General features: G+C 45.7%; 1 protein-coding gene across 1 annotated transcript in view; it reads right to left on the minus strand.

Annotated features, from left to right (window-relative positions):
* Window positions 1–18,960, minus strand: part of Thsd4 (thrombospondin type 1 domain containing 4) — a 599,748-nt gene that overhangs the window by 446,738 nt on the left and 134,050 nt on the right. Inside the window, exon 6 of the mRNA XM_039082429.2 lies at window positions 1,042–1,144. Coding sequence (XP_038938357.1) covers window positions 1,042–1,144 — 103 coding nt within the window. The remainder of the gene's footprint in view (window positions 1–1,041; window positions 1,145–18,960) is intronic.

The raw sequence follows: 18,960 nt of genomic DNA on the forward strand, positions 1-18,960 counted from the left end.
AGAGCAGTTGACATTTCACCACTTTTGCTTTTTACCAAGGGGCAGGGGAGACACCTCAGTATCTGCTTTGGTGATACCTGTTTGGCCCTGAGGGAGTAGATTCACCATGAATGTCAACATATCTTACCACCAAGCCTTCTCCTGAAACATTTCAAGATCTTGGAGAGAGTAGCAATGTTTCGGGTTCTGGTTTTGGGGCACCCCAGCAGCTCTACCCACTGCCCTGGGCTGAGGCTGAAAACTTACATCCAGGCAAGGTCTTCACTGTATCCTGCAGGCGGCAGGACTCCTGCTCCAGCCAACTGGGATGCAGTACAGAATCCCCCCATGCTTTCCTGGACCACTGGTGAGACTTCCTCACAAGAAACATCTCAGAACCAAATACCTATTAGTCCAAACCCCGTGCCTCTAGGTGAATTTTGACAAAGATAATGACGCCAGTGTGCAGAACGGTATTGACAAGTTCTGTTGATGTCTGACTGTTGTATAGCATGGTGAGGGGCCTTGGTGTGTGTCTCTCTATGTATGGAAAAAACGTGAGAGGCCTCCCAATGTGCAGACAATTTTCAGTCTGCCTGCTTTCTTAAGCTCTTCTAACAGGTTATGGAGGTTAAAAAACAAAAAAATCCCAGCTCTCAGCTTGCTTGTACTTATCTACTAACTCATTCCCCAAACCCTGCTCTGCCCCAGTTCTGCCCTCCCCAGATGTTGTGTGCTTCCAGCCACACCTCCCAGTCATGGGTAGTTGAAGTGTGTTCTGGGCTACGCAACAATTAATTGGTAAAGACCTCTGTAGACCACTTTGCTCAGAGGATCACATATTCTCCAGCCAGGATCACCTCAACACATCCAGCATCGACCAAACAACAGAGTCGGAAGAACACACAAGATGGCGATGGTAATGATGATGATGGTAATGATGATGATGGTGATGATGATGTTGGTGATGATGATGATGATGACACAGAACAACACAGCAATTATAATAGATATAATAATTCCTACTGACACAGCTGAGTCAGGGGGACCCAGCTGCCTTACCTTCTGCAAACGGTTCCCATTCATAAAAGCGGCCCATGAATGGCTTGTTGTTGTAGGACGCACACTGTACCTCCCGGATACTCCTACCACTGTCTGGACATGCCTAATAAAGCAGATATGAAATATGAAGTTAGTGTTCATGCTCTCATAATCCTAGGATACTTTCAATCTGAATACTAGGCTTCCTCCAGGGAAACCAAGGTCTCTGAAAATTTGCTGGTCATCTTTATTAAAATGTTAACCCTACACAGGACTGCAGGCAACTGAGGAAAGCTAGGCGTGGGAGAGGAGGTCTTCCCATGGAAGAGCATACCAATTGGTTAGCCAATGCCATATGGTCAGCCCTGAAACCACACACACACAGGTAACATTACAGGCTTGAGGGGTTATAGTTAGTTATATATATATATGTATGTACAAATACATATATGCATGTGAATGTGCATATAGCAATGATATGAGAGGCCATTAGTCTGAGGAGAGTGAGGAGGGGTGTGGAGGGAGGAAAGGGAAAGGAGAAGCTGCGATTAAGTTACAACCTCAAAAATTAAAAAGAAAAGGTGGAGAGGGATGGAGGAAGACATCAGACACCGAACTCTGGCTCTGGCTGCCACTAACCCATACACACACCTGCACACACACCTGTATGCACACCTGCATGCACACCTGCATGTACACCTGCACATGTGCACTCACGTGAGAAAAAGTTAAGAACAATCGGATGCAGATCTCTAGGCTTCACTGCAGCTTAGAGCCCTGGTGAGAATGCTTATGTTTCTTTTCTTAAAACAACAGCAACAACAAAAAAACCAAAAATCCAAAACGCCTCCCAGGTTAACGTATGTAGATTATTTGCCAAGCCTTCAGCTTCAGACCACTACGTGTGCTTCCCTCCCTTTTAAAGTCAAGCCTTGGGCATGCGCTTCTCCAATGCCCACAGCTAACACATCCAGGGCCCTGGGCATGGCCCGGGTGCACTTCAAACGTATTCCACATGTCATTCACTCAGTCCTCACAGCCACCAACAGGGCAAATGTCACGGTTCCAGAGATGTATTTTCACAGACAGAGCAACTGAGACACGGAGCAGACATGGAGCTTGGGGAGACCTGGATTTCAATCCACGCAGGGGGGCACCCATCCAACGCTCTGCTCCCCTTTGTTCTCCCAGTCTTCTCCTGTCTGAATTCTGTCTTCTTCCAGAGCAGGTGCTCCCAACCTCCACCATGCACGAAAACTACCCAGAGATCTTGTTCCCTGGAGCCCTCCCCCAGTGACTCCTACCCCTAAGTCTAGGATGAGATCTATGAATCTGTTATCTTATCACATGTCTTCAGGAGAGTCTGGTACCCACCCCCCCAAAAAAGGGCAGCTCCATGAGGCTTAGTTCTACCTAGTGTGTAAGTGGTGAACACAGCAGCATTTGATGTAAGATAAATATAAAGGATCAGAATTATGTTGTTGCTAAAGTATGTTTTCTTATTTCAGAGCCCAGCTATACCCTGTTTAAAGGGTGTGTGTACATGTGCGTATGTCTGTGACTGTATGTGTCTGTGTGTGCATGTGTATGTATGTGTACATGTTGCTGTGTGTGTACATGTGTATGTGTGTATATATGTACTTATGTGTGTGTACTTGTATCTCTTTCTCTCCCTCTGTCTCTGTCTCTCTTTTTATGTGTGTGTGTGTGTGTGTGTGTGTGTGTGTGTGTGTGTGTGTGTGTATCTGTCTATCTGTCTGTGTTAACAGAGGAGAAGGGAAAGGAGCCACCTGGCCTCTTAAACACTACAAAGCACTGTGCATAGAAGTTTCTGGAATAATCTGCTAATAGTTCAAAACCCTCAAGGGTTTATAAAGAATTCTGCTGTATGTCATCAGAAGCACTAGATCTTCTGGAAGATGAAAGAACAGAGGGAGGAATGAGGCCCAGCAGGAGGAAGCCATCCCCTGCTTGGGAGGGGAGAGTGGAGGGAGGCTGCTGGTCCCCACCTCAGGGTGGCCGGAGTCGGCTTGGCCTGACGCAAACCATATGGAACAAGATTCCATCTGAGGCAGAACGTGAAAGAGATCAGTGAGGAGAGGGACTGGTGGACAGAAAGGCTGGGCTGAACTCTGGCAATCCAGGAGGAACTGGTTGCCTGGGTTGGCCTTCTCTCCTGGGGCTCTGGAAGCCTCCCTGCCGGCCACCCTGACCACTGACGTACACAGACTCCCAACAACAGCAGCTGGAAAAGGAAAAGATTTGCTTCACTTTTGAGACAAAGTCTCACACAGCCCCTGTTAGCCTCAATCCATGTAGACAAGGATCTCCTTGAACTCTTCTTCCTCATCATTTTCCCTTCCAAGTGCTGGAATCACAGGCCTGGGCCACTACAGCTAGCATGTGATCGGTTAGGTGACTTGGAGACGTCACCATCCCTGTGTAAGTCCCCAGATTATCTGGAAGAAAAGAACTACCCACTAGGACTTGTGAATGCACAAGTTTCTTGGGCCCCTGAGATGGCTCAGTGGGCAGAGGCATGTGCCAGCAAGCCCAGCAGTGTAAGTTCAATCCCTGGGACCCGCGTGTAGAAGACCCTGCCCTGGGTGCAGGTGGGAAGAGGGGTCTGTAATAAAAGTCACAGTGCCTCCCTGCAGATACTGGAGTACCAGTCCCAGACCCACACTCTATAGCAGCAATAAAGATCTACCCCACCTCACCCCTGTCTGTCTCTCCAGGTCAATTACCCCAGAAGCACAGAGCTAAAGAGAGTTCAACTAAAGCCCTTTAACCTGCAGAGGTGAACTCTGAGGCCAGGGAAGTGATATACCTTGCCTAAGATCCCTTAGGACAGAGACAGGGCCCCCCGAGACGGACCACGGCAGACCAGTCACTGCACTGCTGGTTGTTCCCAGAAACAGACCAGACCAAAGTCAAATGTTCTGCTCCTTTGATAACCACACCTGCATAAAGCCATGCTGCTCCACAATTAGGCTCTCACTGGAAGCCACCATTCAGTAACCTGGTAGCACATGTCAAAACTGAAGATCACAGACCACAGAGACCATGAGTTTCACACTTCTCCAAGAACACAATAGGTCTGTATATTTAAATACTTGTTTTCTAGAAGGCAGAACTGTTTGGAAAGGGTTAGGAAGTGTGGCCGTGTTGGAGGAAATATGCCGCCGAGGGAAATGCAAATCTGTACAGCCACTATGGAAATCAGAGTGGCGGCTCCTCAGAAAGAGGGATGGGTCCAGCTATACCACTCTTGGGCGTATACCTAAAGAATGCTTCATCCTACCACAGGACACTTGCATGGCCATGCTCGCTGCTGCTCTATTCATAATAGACAGAAGTTGGAACCAACCTAGATGTCCCTCAATGAAAGAATGGATAAAGGAAATGTGGTACATTTACACACTGGAGTATTACTTGGTCATTAAAAAGGGGAAATAAGATTTGCAGGTAAATGGATGGAACTTAGAAAAGCTTCCTGAGTGAAGGACCGGGGGTAACAGATAAAGCTATTAGGTAAAGGAAATGAAATACAGTTATGGATGAATATGTGTGTGGGGGGGGACTGGACTGGGAGGACCAAGTAGGAAAGGGGAGGGAAGAGTGGGGGGGCAGCTATAATTAAGGGCCATTGGAGGAGTAGTATGGAAATCTAACACAGTCAAAACTTCCATACATACACACGCATGTATGAAGGTGACCTAAATAAAATTAATGAAAAATGAGGACATGACTGGTCTGGTTGAGGAGACTGGTTTTTTTTTTTTTTATGATTTAAATTTTTTTTCTTTTTTTTTTCTTTTTTTTTTTTTATTAACTTGAGTATTTCTTATATACATTTCGAGTGTTATTCCCTTTCCCGGTATCCGGGCAAACATCCCCCTCCCCCTCCCCTTCCTTATGGGTATTCCCCTCCCAACCCTCCCCCCATTGCCGCCCTCCCCCCAACAGTCTAGTTCACTGGGGGTTCAGTCTTAGCAGGACCCAGGGCTTCCCCTTCCACTGGTGCTCTTACTAGGATATTCATTGCTACCTATGGGGTCAGAGTCCAGGGTCAGTCCATGTATAGTCTTTAGGTAGTGGCTTAGTCCCTGGAAGCTCTGGTTGCTTAGCATTGTTGTACATATGGGGTCTCGAGCCCTTCAAGCTCTTCCAGTTCTTTCTCTGATTCCTTCAACGGGGGTCCTATTCTCAGTTCAGTGGTTTGCTGCTGGCATTCACCTCTGTATTTGCTGTATTCTGGCTGTGTCTCTCAAGAGCGATCTACATCCGGCTCCTGTCGGTCTGCACTTCTTTGCTTCATCCATCTTGTCTAATTGGGTGGCTGTATATGTATGGGCCACATGTGGGGCAGGCTCTGAATGGGTGTTCCTTCAGTCTCTGTTTTAATCCTTGCCTCTCTCTTCCCTGCCAAGGGTATTCTTGTTCCCCTTTTAAAGAAGGAGTGAAGCATTCACATTTTGATCATCCCTCTTGAGTTTCATTTGTTCTAGGTATCTAGGGTAATTCAAGCATTTGGGCTAATAGCCACTTATCAATGAGTGCATACCATGTATGTCTTTCTGTGATTGGGTTAGCTCACTCAGGATGATATTTTCCAGTTCCAACCATTTGCCTACGAATTTCATAAACTCGTTGTTTTTGATAGCTGAGTAATATTCCATTGTGTAGATGTACCACATTTTCTGTATCCATTCCTCTGTTGAAGGGCATCTGGGTTCTTTCCAGCTTCTGGCTATTATAAATAAGGCTGCAATGAACATAGTGGAGCACGTGTCTTTTTTATATGTTGGGGCATCTTTTAGGTATATGCCCAAGAGAGGTATAGCTGGATCCTCAGGCAGTTCAATGTCCAATTTTCTGAGGAACCTCCAGACTGATTTCCAGAATGGTTGTACCAGTTTGCAATCCCACCAACAATGGAGGAGTGTTCCTCTTTCTCCACATCCTCGCCAGCATCTGTTGTCCCCTGAGTTTTTGATCATAGCCATTTTCACTGGTGTGAGGTGAAATCTCAGGGTTGTTTTGATTTGCATTTCCCTTATGACTAAAGATGTTGAACATTTCTTTAGGTGTTTCTCAGCCATTTGGCATTCCTCAGCTGTGAATTCTTTGTTTAGCTCTGAACCCCATTTTTTAATAGGGTTATTTGTTTCTCTGCGGTCTAACTTCTTGAGTTCTTTGTATATTTTGGATATAAGGCCTCTATCTGTTGTAGGATTGGTAAAGATCTTTTCCCAATCTGTTGGTTGCCATTTTGTCCTAACCACAGTGTCCTTTGCCTTACAGAAGCTTTGCAGTTTTATGAGATCCCATTTGTCGATTCTTGATCTTAGAGCGTAAGCCATTGGTGTTTTGTTTAGGAATTTTTTTCCAGTGCCCATGTGTTCCAGATGCTTCCCTAGTTTTTCTTCTATTAGTTTGAGTGTGTCTGGTTTGATGTGGAGGTCCTTGATCCACTTGGACTTAAGCTTTGTACAGGGTGATAAGCATGGATCGATCTGCATTCTTCTACATGTTGACCTCCAGTTGAACCAGCACCATTTGCTGAAAATGCTATCTTTTTTCCATTGGATGGTTTTGGCTCCTTTGTCAAAAATCAAGTGACCATAGGTGTGTGGGTTCATTTCTGGGTCTTCAATTCTATTCCATTGGTCTATCTGTCTGTCTCTGTACCAATACCATGCAGTTTTTATCACTATTGCTCTGTAATACTGCTTGAGTTCAGGGATAGTGATTCCCCCTGAAGTCCTTTTATTGTTGAGGATAGCTTTAGCTATCCTGGGTTTTCTGTTATTCCAGATGAATTTGCAAATTGTTGTGTCTAACTCTTTGAAGAATTGGATTGGTATTTTGATGGGGATTGCATTGAATCTGTAGATTGCTTTTGGTAAAATGGCCATTTTTACTATATTAATCCTGCCAATCCATGAGCATGGGAGATCTTTCCATCTTCTGAGGTCTTCTTCAATTTCCTTCTTCAGTGTCTTGAAGTTCTTATTGTACAGATCTTTTACTTCCTTGGTTAAAGTCACACCGAGGTACTTTATATTTTTTGGGTCTATTATGAAGGGTGTCGTTTCCCTAATTTCTTTCTCGGCTTGTTTCTCCTTTGTATAGAGGAAGGCAACTGATTTATTTGAGTTAATTTTATACCCAGCCACTTTGCTGAAGTTGTCTATCAGCTTTAGTAGTTCTCTGGTGGAACGTTTGGGATCACTTAAATATACTATCATATCATCTGCAAATAGTGATATTTTGACTTCTTCTTTTCCGATCTGTATCCCCTTGACCTCCTTTTGTTGTCTGATTGCTCTGGCTAGAACTTCAAGAACTATATTGAATAAGTAGGAAGAGAGTGGGCAGCCTTGTCTAGTCCCTGATTTTAGTGGGATTGCTTCAAGTTTCTCTCCATTTAGTTTAATGTTAGCAACTGGTTTGCTGTATATGGCTTTTACTATGTTCAGGTATAGGCCTTGAATTCCTATTCTTTCCAGGACTTTTATCATGAAGGGGTGTTGAATTTTGTCAAATGCTTTCTCAGCGTCTAATGAAATGATCATGTGGTTTTGTTCTTTCAGTTTGTTTATATAATGGATCACGTTGATGCTTTTCCGTATATTAAACCATCCCTGCATGCCTGGGATGAAGCCTACTTGGTCATGGTGGATGATTGTTTTGATGTGTTCTTGGATTCGGTTTGCCAGAATTTTGTTGAGTATTTTTGCGTCGATATTCATAAGGGAAATTGGTCTGAAGTTCTCTTTCTTTGTTGTGTCTTTGTGTGGTTTAGGTATAACAGTAATTGTGGCTTCATAGAAGGTATTCGGTAGTGATCCATCTGTTTCAATTTTGTGGAATAGTTTGGATAATATTGGTATGAGGTCTTCTATGAAGGTTTGATAGAATTCTGCACTAAACCCGTCTGGACCTGGGCTCTTTTTGGTTGGGAGACCTTTAATGACTGCTTCTATTTCCTTAGGAGTTATGGGGTTGTTTAACTGGTTTATCTGTTCCTGATTTAACTTCGATACCTGGTATCTGTCTAGGAAATTGTCCATTTCCTGAAGATTTTCAAGTTTTGTTGAATATAGGTTTTTATAGTAAGATCTGATGATTTTTTGAATTTCCTCTGATTCTGTTGTTATGTCTCCCTTTTCATTTCTGATTTTGTTAATTTGGACACACTCTCTGTGTCCTCTCGTTAGTCTGGCTAAGGGTTTATCTATCTTGTTGACTTTCTCAAAGAACCAACTTTTGGTTCTCTTGATTCTTTCTATGGTCCTTTTTGTTTCTACTTGGTTGATTTCAGCTCTGAGTTTGATTCTTTCCTGCCTTCTACTCCTCCTGGGTGTATTTGCTTCTTTTTGTTCTAGAGCTTTTAGGTGTGCTGTCAAGCTGCTGACATATGCTCTTTCCTGTTTCTTTCTGCAGGCACTCAGCGCTATGAGTTTTCCTCTTAGCACAGCTTTCATTGTGTCCCATAAGTTTGGGTATGTTGTACCTTCATTTTCATTAAATTCTAAAAAGTTTTTAATTTCTTTCTTTATTTCTTCCTTGACCAGGTTATCATTGAGTAGAGCATTGTTCAATTTCCACGTATATGTGGGCATTCTTCCTTGATTGTTATTGAAGACCAGTTTTAGGCCGTGGTGGTCCGATAGCACGCATGGGATTATTTCTATCTTTCTGTACCTGTTGAGGCCCGTTTTTTGACCAATTATATGGTCAATTTTGGAGAAAGTACCATGAGGAGCTGAGAAGAAGGTATATCCTTTTGCTTTAGGATAGAATGTTCTATAAATATCCGTTAAGTCCATTTGGCTCATGACTTCTCTTAGTCTGTCTACATCTCTGTTTAATTTCTGTTTCCATGATCTGTCCATTGATGAGAGTGGGGTGTTGAAATCTCCCACTATTATTGTGTGAGGTGCAATGTGTGTTTTGAGCTTTAGTAAGGTTCCTTTTACATATGTAGGTGCCCTTGTATTTGGGGCATAGATATTTAGGATTGAGAGTTCATCTTGGTGGATTTTTCCTTTGATGAATATGAAGTGTCCTTCCTTATCTTTTTTGATGACTTTTAGTTGAAAATTGATTTTATTTGATATTAGAATGGCTACTCCAGCTTGCTTCTTCTGACCATTTGCTTGGAAAATTGTTTTCCAGCCTTTCACTCTGAGGTAATGTCTGTCTTTGTCTCTGAGGTGTGTTTCCTGTAGGCAGCAGAATGCAGGGTCCTCGTTGCGTATCCAGTTTGTTAATCTATGTCTTTTTATTGGGGAGTTAAGGCCATTGATGTTGAGAGATATTAAGGAATAGTGATTATTGCTTCCCGTTATATTCATATTTGGATGTGAGGTTATGTTTGTGTGCTTTCATTCTCTTTGTTTTGTTGCCAAGACGATTAGTTTCTTGCTTCTTCTAGGGTATAGCTTGCCTCCTTATGTTGGGCTTTACCATTTATTATCCTTTGTAGTGCTGGATTTGTAGAAAGATATTGTGTAAATTTGGTTTTGTCATGGAATATCTTGGTTTCTCCATCTATGTTAATTGAGAGTTTTGCAGGATACAGTAACCTGGGCTGGCATTTGTGTTCTCTTAGGGTCTGTATGACATCAGTCCAGGATCTTCTGGCCTTCATAGTTTCTGGCGAGAAGTCTGGTGTGATTCTGATAGGTCTGCCTTTATATGTTACTTGACCTTTTTCTCTTACTGCTTTTAATTCTTTATTTTGTGCGTTTGGTGTTTTGACTATTATGTGACGGGAGGTGTTTCTTTTCTGGTCCAATCTATTTGGAGTTCTGTAGGCTTCTTGTATGCCTATGGGTATCTCTTTTTTTAGGTTAGGGAAGTTTTCTTCTATGATTTTGTTGAAGATATTTACTGGTCCTTTGAGCTGGGAGTCTTCACTCTCTTCTATACCTATTATCCTTAGATTTGATCTTCTCATTGAGTCCTGGATTTCCTGTATGTTTTGGACCAGTAGCTTTTTCCGCTTTACATTATCTTTGACAGTTGAGTCAATGATTTCTATGGAATCTTCTGCTCCTGAGATTCTCTCTTCCATCTCTTGTATTCTGTTGGTGATGCTTGTATCTACGGCTCCTGTCTCTTCCTTTGGTTTTCTATGTTGTTTCTAGGGTTGTTTCCATGTGTTCTTTCTTGATTGCTTCTATTTCCATTTTTAATTCCTTCAACTGTTTGATTGTGTTTTCCTGGAATTCTTTCAGGGATTTTTGCGATTCCTCTCTGTAGGCTTCTACTTGTTCTCTAAGGGAGTTCTTCACGTCTTTCTTGAAGTCCTCCAGCATCATGATCAAATAGGATTTTGAAACTAGATCTTGCTTTTCTGGTGTGTTTGGACATTCCATGTTTGTTTTGGTGGGAGAATTGGGCTCCGATGATGGCATGTAGTCTTGGTTTCTGTTGCTTGGGTTCCTGCGCTTGCCTCTCGCCATCAGATTATCTCTAGTGTTACTTTGTTCTGCTATTTCTGACAGTGGCTAGACTGTCCTATAAGCCTGTGTGTCAGGAGTGCTGTAGACCTGTTTTCCTCTCTTTCAGTCAGTTATGGGGACAGAGTGTTCTGCTTTCGGGTGTGTAGTTTTTCCTCTCTACAGGTCTTCAGCTGTTTCTGTGGGCCTGTGTCTTGAGTTCACCAGGCGGGGTGCTGCCCAAGGGCTCTCTGCGGCGGCAGCAACCAGGAAGACCTGTGCCGCCCCTTCCGGGAGTTTCAGTGCACCAGGGTTCCAGATGGCCTTTGGTGTTTTCCTCTGGCGTCCGAGATGTATGTACAGAGAGCAGTCTCTTCTGGTTTCCCAGGCTTGTCTGCCTCTCTGAAGGTTCAGCTCTCCCTCCCACGGGATTTGGGTGCAGAGAACTGTTTATCCGGTCTGTTTCCCTCAGGTTCCAGCGGTGTCTCAGGCAAGGGTCCTGCCGCTCCTGGGCCCTCCCCCACGGGAGCCCAGAGGACTTATACAGTTTCCTCTTGGGCCAGGGATGTGGGCAGGGGTGGGCAGTGTTGGTGGTCTCTTCTGCTCTGCAGCCTCAGGAGTGCCCACCTGACCAGGCGGTGAGGTCTCTTTCCCACAGGGTCTGGGAGCAGAGAGCTGCTGCGGGCTGGGCGAGGAGACTGTTTATTGTAGATATGAGGGCGAAAACAGGCAGAGGCATCTGAAAGGGTCCAGACTGAAGCAGGCTGGAGGACTGAACCAGGCCAGAAGACAGAACCTGACCGGCAGACCTGGTCCACGAGAGAAAACTGGGTCGGGTAGAGTGAGAGAGGAAGAGAAAAGAGAAGGGACAAAGAGAGAACATGGGAATCTACAGACTGAGAAGCTCAGAGCCAAAATGGCTAGGTCCTGTTAAGAATCAGAGAAGGCTCCGGGGTAGAGCGGTTTAGGGTGGGGGTGGGATGAGCCAGCCAGGTTGACTCTGTAACAGGAACTTGCAATGCTGAGAGCCAGGCTGCCAGCGTCTGCCTCGATACCCCCCGTCAGCCATTTGACCAGGGTTTCTTTGAGATTGAACAGAAATCACCAAATAATGAGGGAGACAGAGCCCTGACTGGCCATCTCCTGTCACCTGAGAAAGCTTCCACTACACAGACTTGGTTACAACATTGAGTTGTTGGCCAAGGAGTCCCAGGCTGTTGCAAAGACAATAGCTGCTCCACAAACTGACAACAAGGCTCTATGGCTGCAAACAGCGCACACAACTTCTGTGGAGAAGCTGAGCTGGGGCCCACACAGAGCTACTACACACTAGTGACTTTCACACAGAAAGCACTCTGGATGCCACGAAAGAGAAATGTAAACACCAGGCCAGCCACAAACCCTACAAAATCTACATCTCTATCTTGCCTGAAACATACAATAGGGCAGTGGTGACAGACAGCTTGTGGGAGTAACCGACCAATGACTTAAGGCCCATACTGCAAGATGGAGCTCAGATCTGACCAAGCATGGATCTGCGCCTCTGCAGATATAGCATCATCCCCAGTTTAGCGTTTTTATGGCTTCCCTTAGAGTGCAAATGAGTGCCTTTCTGATTCTTGTGCCATCTCTTGGGCTCTTTTCCTTCTGTTGGTTTGTTTATCCAATTTGGATGTATTAGTTTGGGTTTTATCTTATTATATTTCGTTGGTTTTCTAATGAGAGACAGAAAGAACTGGATCCAGATGAGAAGGGAGGTGGGGAGGAACTGGGAGGAGAAGAGGGGAGGGAAACCATAATTAGAATATATTCTGTAAAATTATTTTCAATAAAAGAAAGAAAGAAGAATTATCCCTGTAGCGCTTCTCAGCACTGCCTTGAAGAGGGAAGAGCCATTAAGATTTGTTAGGACACCGCTTCTTGTGGCTGGGGTGATAGTTCAGCTGGTAATGTGCTTGCTGTGTGAGCCTGGAGATGAAATTCACAGCCCCGGATAGGAAGTCTATATCGTATTCCTCCCCTCAAGCCTCAGGGAATCTGTGAGGAAGAGAGTGGAGATTTTAAGAGCCAGACATGGTTAATGACTTCAGGGAAGTAGTGTTTCCCAGACAGAAAGGGTTGATACATGTAACCCTTCGCCGTGACTGTGACATGCACAGTTCAAGCCCACGGCATGGAGGAGGGGCGGTGCCATGGAGCTCTGCCCCTAGCCAAGGATGCTGCAAGATGGATGCTGGAAACAACCTGACTATTAGACGGTTGAAACAGAGGACTTCAAACAAGTGAGAGGCTTGTTTGCTGAAGTGACGCCTGGTATATCAACCCTGCTCCATGGCAGGTCCCCTGCTCAGGAGAAGTCAGCCACCACAAACCAGACTCAATGGTTGGAAAGTGGGGAGGTGAGTGGGTAAGAAGATGAAAGAGGACCCAGGGGGGGGGTGCTGGCCAAAAGACTGCGGGAAACTCTCAACGAATAAAATAAAAACAGTGTTTTTTTAAAAAGGAAGGAAAGAAAGAAAGGAGGGAGGGAGGGAGAGCTGTTCAATTTACAGCATCTGAGAGAAAGAGATAGGGGGAGAAAGGGAGGGGGAGGGATGGGGGAGGGGAGGAAGAGGGAGAGGGGGAGGGAAAGGGGGAGGGAGAGAAAGGGGGAGGAGGAGAGAAAGGGGGAGGGGGAGAGGAAGGGGAGGGGGAGAGAAAGGGGAAGGGGAGGGAAAGGGGGAGGAGGAGAGAAAGGGGGAGGGGAGGAAGAGGGGGAGGGGGAGGGAGAGAAAGGGGGAGGGGAGGGAAAGGGGGAGGGGGAGGGAAAGGGGGAGAGGAGAGGAGCACACTCAGGTACTGGCACATCACCTGTACCAGTGTTGACCACCTCTGAGACAGACCTAGAAGCCTAGGTCAGGTTCAGCCTCACAAGCTTGGCAAAGTGGCTACAGCCTTAAGGAGTGAGGACACCACCACGCAGGGCAGGGAACTCCTGCTTTATGTCTCTCTTGTAGATCACATCTGTTTGCACTTGTCTGCTATTATCAGCATATAATCTCCTCATTTTGAGCAGACCCTGCGAAGCTCATACTTCCAGGTTCAGACGGTTGTTCACTTGCTACATTTTTAGATGGGTTGTTTCCTGATGTCACAGGCTGAGTCACCCTTTACCTTGTCAGTAATCATCTCTCTGTTAGGCGGTGAGCCTTGTGGGGGCACAGATTCTTACAGTCTTCAGGCTAGAAAACAGGCAGTGGAGGGCAGGGGAGGAAGTCTTGGAGAAAGAGAATAGGGTTACTCAGCATGGAACCAACAAAGGCAGCAGCTTTCCAGCCAAGGAATATCCCCTGGGAGCTGGACTCCCCCTCCAATGTCCCCATCTACCCCAGAGAGAGATGTTTCCAACAGAGAAGTGGAGATGCACTTCTGTGTGACCTGAATCCTTATAAAGCAGCATGTGCCCTATCCAAACTTCTGTCTCACAAGTGCCCGGGGGATGCTATGAGTCACACAGAGAAGTATGGGGATTCTGGCTACATTTCTAGCAATGCTGGTTAATCTGAGTTGACAACTTGGAGTGCCTAATTCCACTGCTCAACAGGCCACCATCAGTGATCAACACGTACCTTCTGGTAGTTAAACTATTTTCCTTTCCTGAGGAGATGAGGCAAGCCATGCCCAGATGAGGAGCACCATGCCCAGTTGAGGAGCACCATGCCCAGTTGAGGAGCACCATGCCCAGTTGAGGAGCACCATGCCCAGTTGAGGAGCACCATGCCCAGTTGAGGAGCACCATGCACAGTGAAGATGGTGCCAAGAAACTTGACCTTGAATCTGCCTCGGTCAGATATATACTTTTTTTTTAATCCTTGAAGCTACTCTGGTTTCAATCAAAGATCAGCTACTATGGCAACAGAGGGTACATTTAACTTCTCCCTTGAAGGGATCTAAAAGAGAAATCTAGAAATGTTCTCAAGCCTTAATGAGGAGGTAGCTGGCAGAAGACATCCTAAAAAGACACTACACCTCTCAATCTGACTAAAGACGGTTGAAACAGAGGACCTCAATCAAATGAGACTTTCCTCCAGGAGTCTGACACTAGGAGAAGGAAAGGGCACCCATCAGAGGATGAGTCTGCAGGAAAGACACCACACAGTTTGTCAGACCACCCCAATGGATGGAATAGCAGCCTGGATAGCAGCAGGTCAGAGTGGAGCAGGACCACACTTTGGCTGGACTGCTTAGAGGTGACCATCCTTGGCCCTCTGTTTAAACTTGCCTCTTACTTCAGGACCCCAAGAGGAAGAAGGACTTGAGGGTTCTACTGGATCTCTTTGTGCTTCTTTCCAATGTGGCCTCACTGAATACAAATCCTCTTTTATTTTCCACCTCTATTTTGACTCTTTTAGTTCACTTCACAGGGACAGGTAGACAGACCTACTTGGGATAGACTGTGACCCCCAAGTCAGTAACTACCATGTGACTTGTTTAGGTGCCTGTGGAGATGGTTCAGTCAGAAAAGTGCTTGCAACAGAAGCGTGAGGACCCGAGTTCAGATCCCCTGGGAGCCTCTGGAACCCATGTGAAAAGCCAGGGTAATGTACATCCCTGTGACCCTTGCACTAAAGGGACAGAGACAGGAACAGCCATGGAGCTCACTGACTGGGCAGTCATTGAGGGAGTCTGTCTCAAAAAAGGAGGGAGGTAGAGGAGATTGAGGAAACACATCCCAAGTGGACTTCAACACTCGTAATGTGCATTCAAGTGAGCACATGCCTGCATGCATGTGTATACACACACACACACACACACACACACACACACACACACACACACCATCTACTTAGCTTCTCAGGGCCTAAAGTGTAAATTATCAAAGGAAAGGCAAACTTGAATTTGCCCCTACTGGCACCTGATCTCCAAAGGTTGGGTGTGGTTTAACCCAGTGTGCAACAAAGTTGCCAGTTTACAGCACCGGAGAGTGAACTGTTGCTTAGCTAAACACACCAGAGATGAACCCAACAGGTCCAGAACCTGTGAGTGAACAACTGGAAGGAAGGCTGGCACTCTTGGCAAACATTCTCCTTCCAGTGCTTTCAGAGCTGGAAGACAGGATTCATCTTCCATCGGAAAAGCAAGGATCCAGGGGCCAGAATGCTTTCCCGGTTCCCTCTTCCTCTAGCTGCAGGACGGACTCCACCTTTCCAAAGGTCTCTCCCAGAACTCCCATAATTCTTTGGTCACTGAAATGGTTTGTCTGGAGTCAAGGCATTGCACTCCATTTCTGATCTGAATTTTTCTTAATTCCCAAGTGCATCATGTTTCATCCAAGAGGAGAAGCTCATAATGTTCCCTCAGAAGAAAAGTTTCCTTCTCATTCCAGGGCACAGGTCAAAGCCCCAAAGCATGTCAATGTAACTAAATCCATCCGCTCACCAGAAGAGTATTTTCTTTTTTTAAGAGACAAGGTCTCATGTATCCCAGGCTGGCTTTGAACTCATTGTTTGGTCAAGGATGACCTTTAGACTTTTGACCTTCCTGCATTTACTTCCCTAGCACTGGAATGAGGGCTGTGTCACATCTGCCTTGGTCCTGGGTATTGAATCCACAGCCTCATCTATGACAGGCAAGCACTCTCTGAACTATGCCACATCCCTATCCAGAATCCTGTATTAACTTCTGTCTCTCTCTGTGTTTCTCTCTCTCTCTCTCTCTCTCTCTCTCTCTCTCTCTCTCTCTCTCTCCCCCTCCCTCCCCCCTCTCTCTCCCCCCCTCTCTCTCTCACACACACACAACCACACAACCTCCACCTACACACACACACACACACACACACACACACACACACACACACACACAGGCCCTATCTCAGGTCATTTACATATTTATGTTCCAGTTCTTTACATTACCTATAAATGTCTACAGCTGTATGAACAGTTTTAAAAGAATGCTTTTTACTAACTAGTTGACAATGCATAAATGTATTCAAATATACACAATGCAAAAACTAACCTTAGGAATTTAAACCTCTTTGTGGCTACATCAGGAACTCCATTAACAAGGACCCTCTGCTGCTGCCTAGAAGGGTAAAAATCCCAATGCAAAGCAAGCCATTGCTCTGGGTATCACGGCTACCAAGGATATCTAGAAGATGCACACTAGTTTCTCATAGGCCAACTCAAGAAAGATACATAAAGACTCCTGGTGGGGGAAGGGGTAGGGGTGGGGGTGGAGAGAGAGTCTGGGGTAACACAACAAATCTAGCAAAATGAAGAGTCAACTGATCCTTAATGATGATAGATTGTTTTTAAAACAAGAAATCACATGCTGGATGTAGCCAAAATTATGATTGAAAATAAAAATATGGCAGAAACTGCAGGGTAGGAGAAAAAGAGTAATTTCTTTTTTCTGTCAAGGAGTGATGGGGAAAGGTTGGAAGTTGATATAGAGTGCGTGTGTGTGCATGTCTGTGTATCTGTGTGAATGATTGTGTCTCTGTATGTCTCTGTGTGTACATGCTTGTGCATGTGTCTCTGTGTATGTGCATGCATTATGTGTGCATGCATGTGTGCCTGTGTGTGTCTGTGTATCTGTGGGTGTGCGTTCATGTGCAGTGCACTTGTGTGGGAGGCAGACAATACCTCAGTTGGTTCTCAGATGCTGTCCATCAATTTTTGGGAGAGTCTCACACCTCTGTGGCTCACTAATTGGAGCAGCCTTGTTGGCCATCCAACCCCATGAATCTACCACCTCCCAGGGCTGGGGAAACGAGTAGACAAAGACGAGCTTTTTACTTGAGTTCTCTCCCAAGATCACACTCAGGTCCTGAGAGACTAAGCCGATCCCCAGCCTAGGAACCAGAGCTTTTAAATGACTGACCACTTTGCCTTGGGAGACAGACAGATGCACTCATTCCTTACATCTCAGTCTTGGTATCTGTACAACTTAATCTTAAAGCAGTAATAGTCATTGTTTACTGAACCACTTTAAAAATAACATTACATTTCATTTAGTGTGTGTGTGTGTGTGTGTGTGTGTATTCTTGTGCACACAAATATCTCCCCCTCTGCCACAGTGTGTATGTGTGCACATGTGCTCACATGCATGGGCCAGGATGGACATGTGGAGGTCAGAGGGCAACTGAGGTTGTCAGTTCTCTGTTTTGACCACGCGGACGCTGTGACTCAGACTCAGATTGTTTGTGTCGGTGGGAAGAACCTTCACCTGCTCAACAATGTCACGGCTCTGTAGGACATTTGTATAAGCAGGGGAAGCCTTGGTAATGAACAGCATACAGGTATGCACAACATACACACGCACACATAACTTACGTGCACATGTATGTACATATACACATAAACACAGATATACATTATTGTACTGGCTGGTTCTGTGTGTCAACTCGACACAAGCTGGAATTATTGCAGGGAAAGGAGCCTCTGTTGAGGAAATGACTCCAAGAGACCCAGCTATTGAGGCATTTTCTCAACTAGTGATCAAGGTGGGAGGGCCCAGCCCATTGCGGTTCTATAAGAGAGAATTTATTTTCAATCATAGTCTTGGGTTCTATAAGAGAACAAGCTGAGCAAGCCAGGGGAAGCAAGCCAGTAAGTAACATCCCTCCATGGCCTCTGCATCAGCTCCTGCTCCCTGCCCTGTGTGAGTTCCTGTCCTGACTTCCTTTGGTGATGAACAGCAAGGTGAATGTGTAAGCTGAATTGACCCTTTCCTCCCCAACTTGCTTCTTGGTCATGATGTTTGTGCAGGAATAGAAACCCTAAGACAATTACACATACACACACACACACACAAGCACATAAAAGAAACATTACTGTGGAGATTCTGAGACTCTGGAGTAGAAAGCAGAGTTGCCAAAAGCACCTATACCAGCACTGATTTCTCATCGAGAGCAACGGCAGTGAGATCATACATGTTGGGGCGACCATCTGGTGGCCACCCCATCCAGGCTCTGGCCCCATGCTTCCCTGCAGGCTGTCAAACCTTCAGAAGTGCACTGAATTCCTACCTGGACTGTTTCTAAATCCCTCCATCAAACAGCACTCAGGAGGTTACCTTCATCTCCACTCATTCACTCAGTCAGATGCAGGGCAGAGTTACATCTCCCGGCAGAGACCCCACTCAGCTGCCCTGAAGAGCTGTTCCCTTCACTGTCAGTTACTCTTGGGCAGAAACAACCAACACCACACCAGAAAACCCAGCCCTACCCTGGAGAAATCTTCAGCAACAGAATGCAAGACATCTGTGCTAGCTGAGGGCACCTTCCAGCCCGCCCCTCCCAGGCCCACGCCCCACTCCCATCCCTCAATAAATTAACTGCATGCAAGATGTTAAGGCTAAGTTCAAGGTGGCCTCCTTGATAGCCAAACCACTTGCCACTCATAAGCTGGTCCCTGCATTGAGCCCTGTAACTCTACAGCCCACCTCCTCCAGAGGGGACAGCATCAGTCTGGACCCTAAGGAGAATGCAGTAAGTTCAGTGGGC

This window comes from Rattus norvegicus, chromosome 8 (genome assembly GCF_036323735.1).
Source record: "Rattus norvegicus strain BN/NHsdMcwi chromosome 8, GRCr8, whole genome shotgun sequence".
NCBI lineage: Eukaryota > Metazoa > Chordata > Mammalia > Rodentia > Muridae > Rattus > Rattus norvegicus.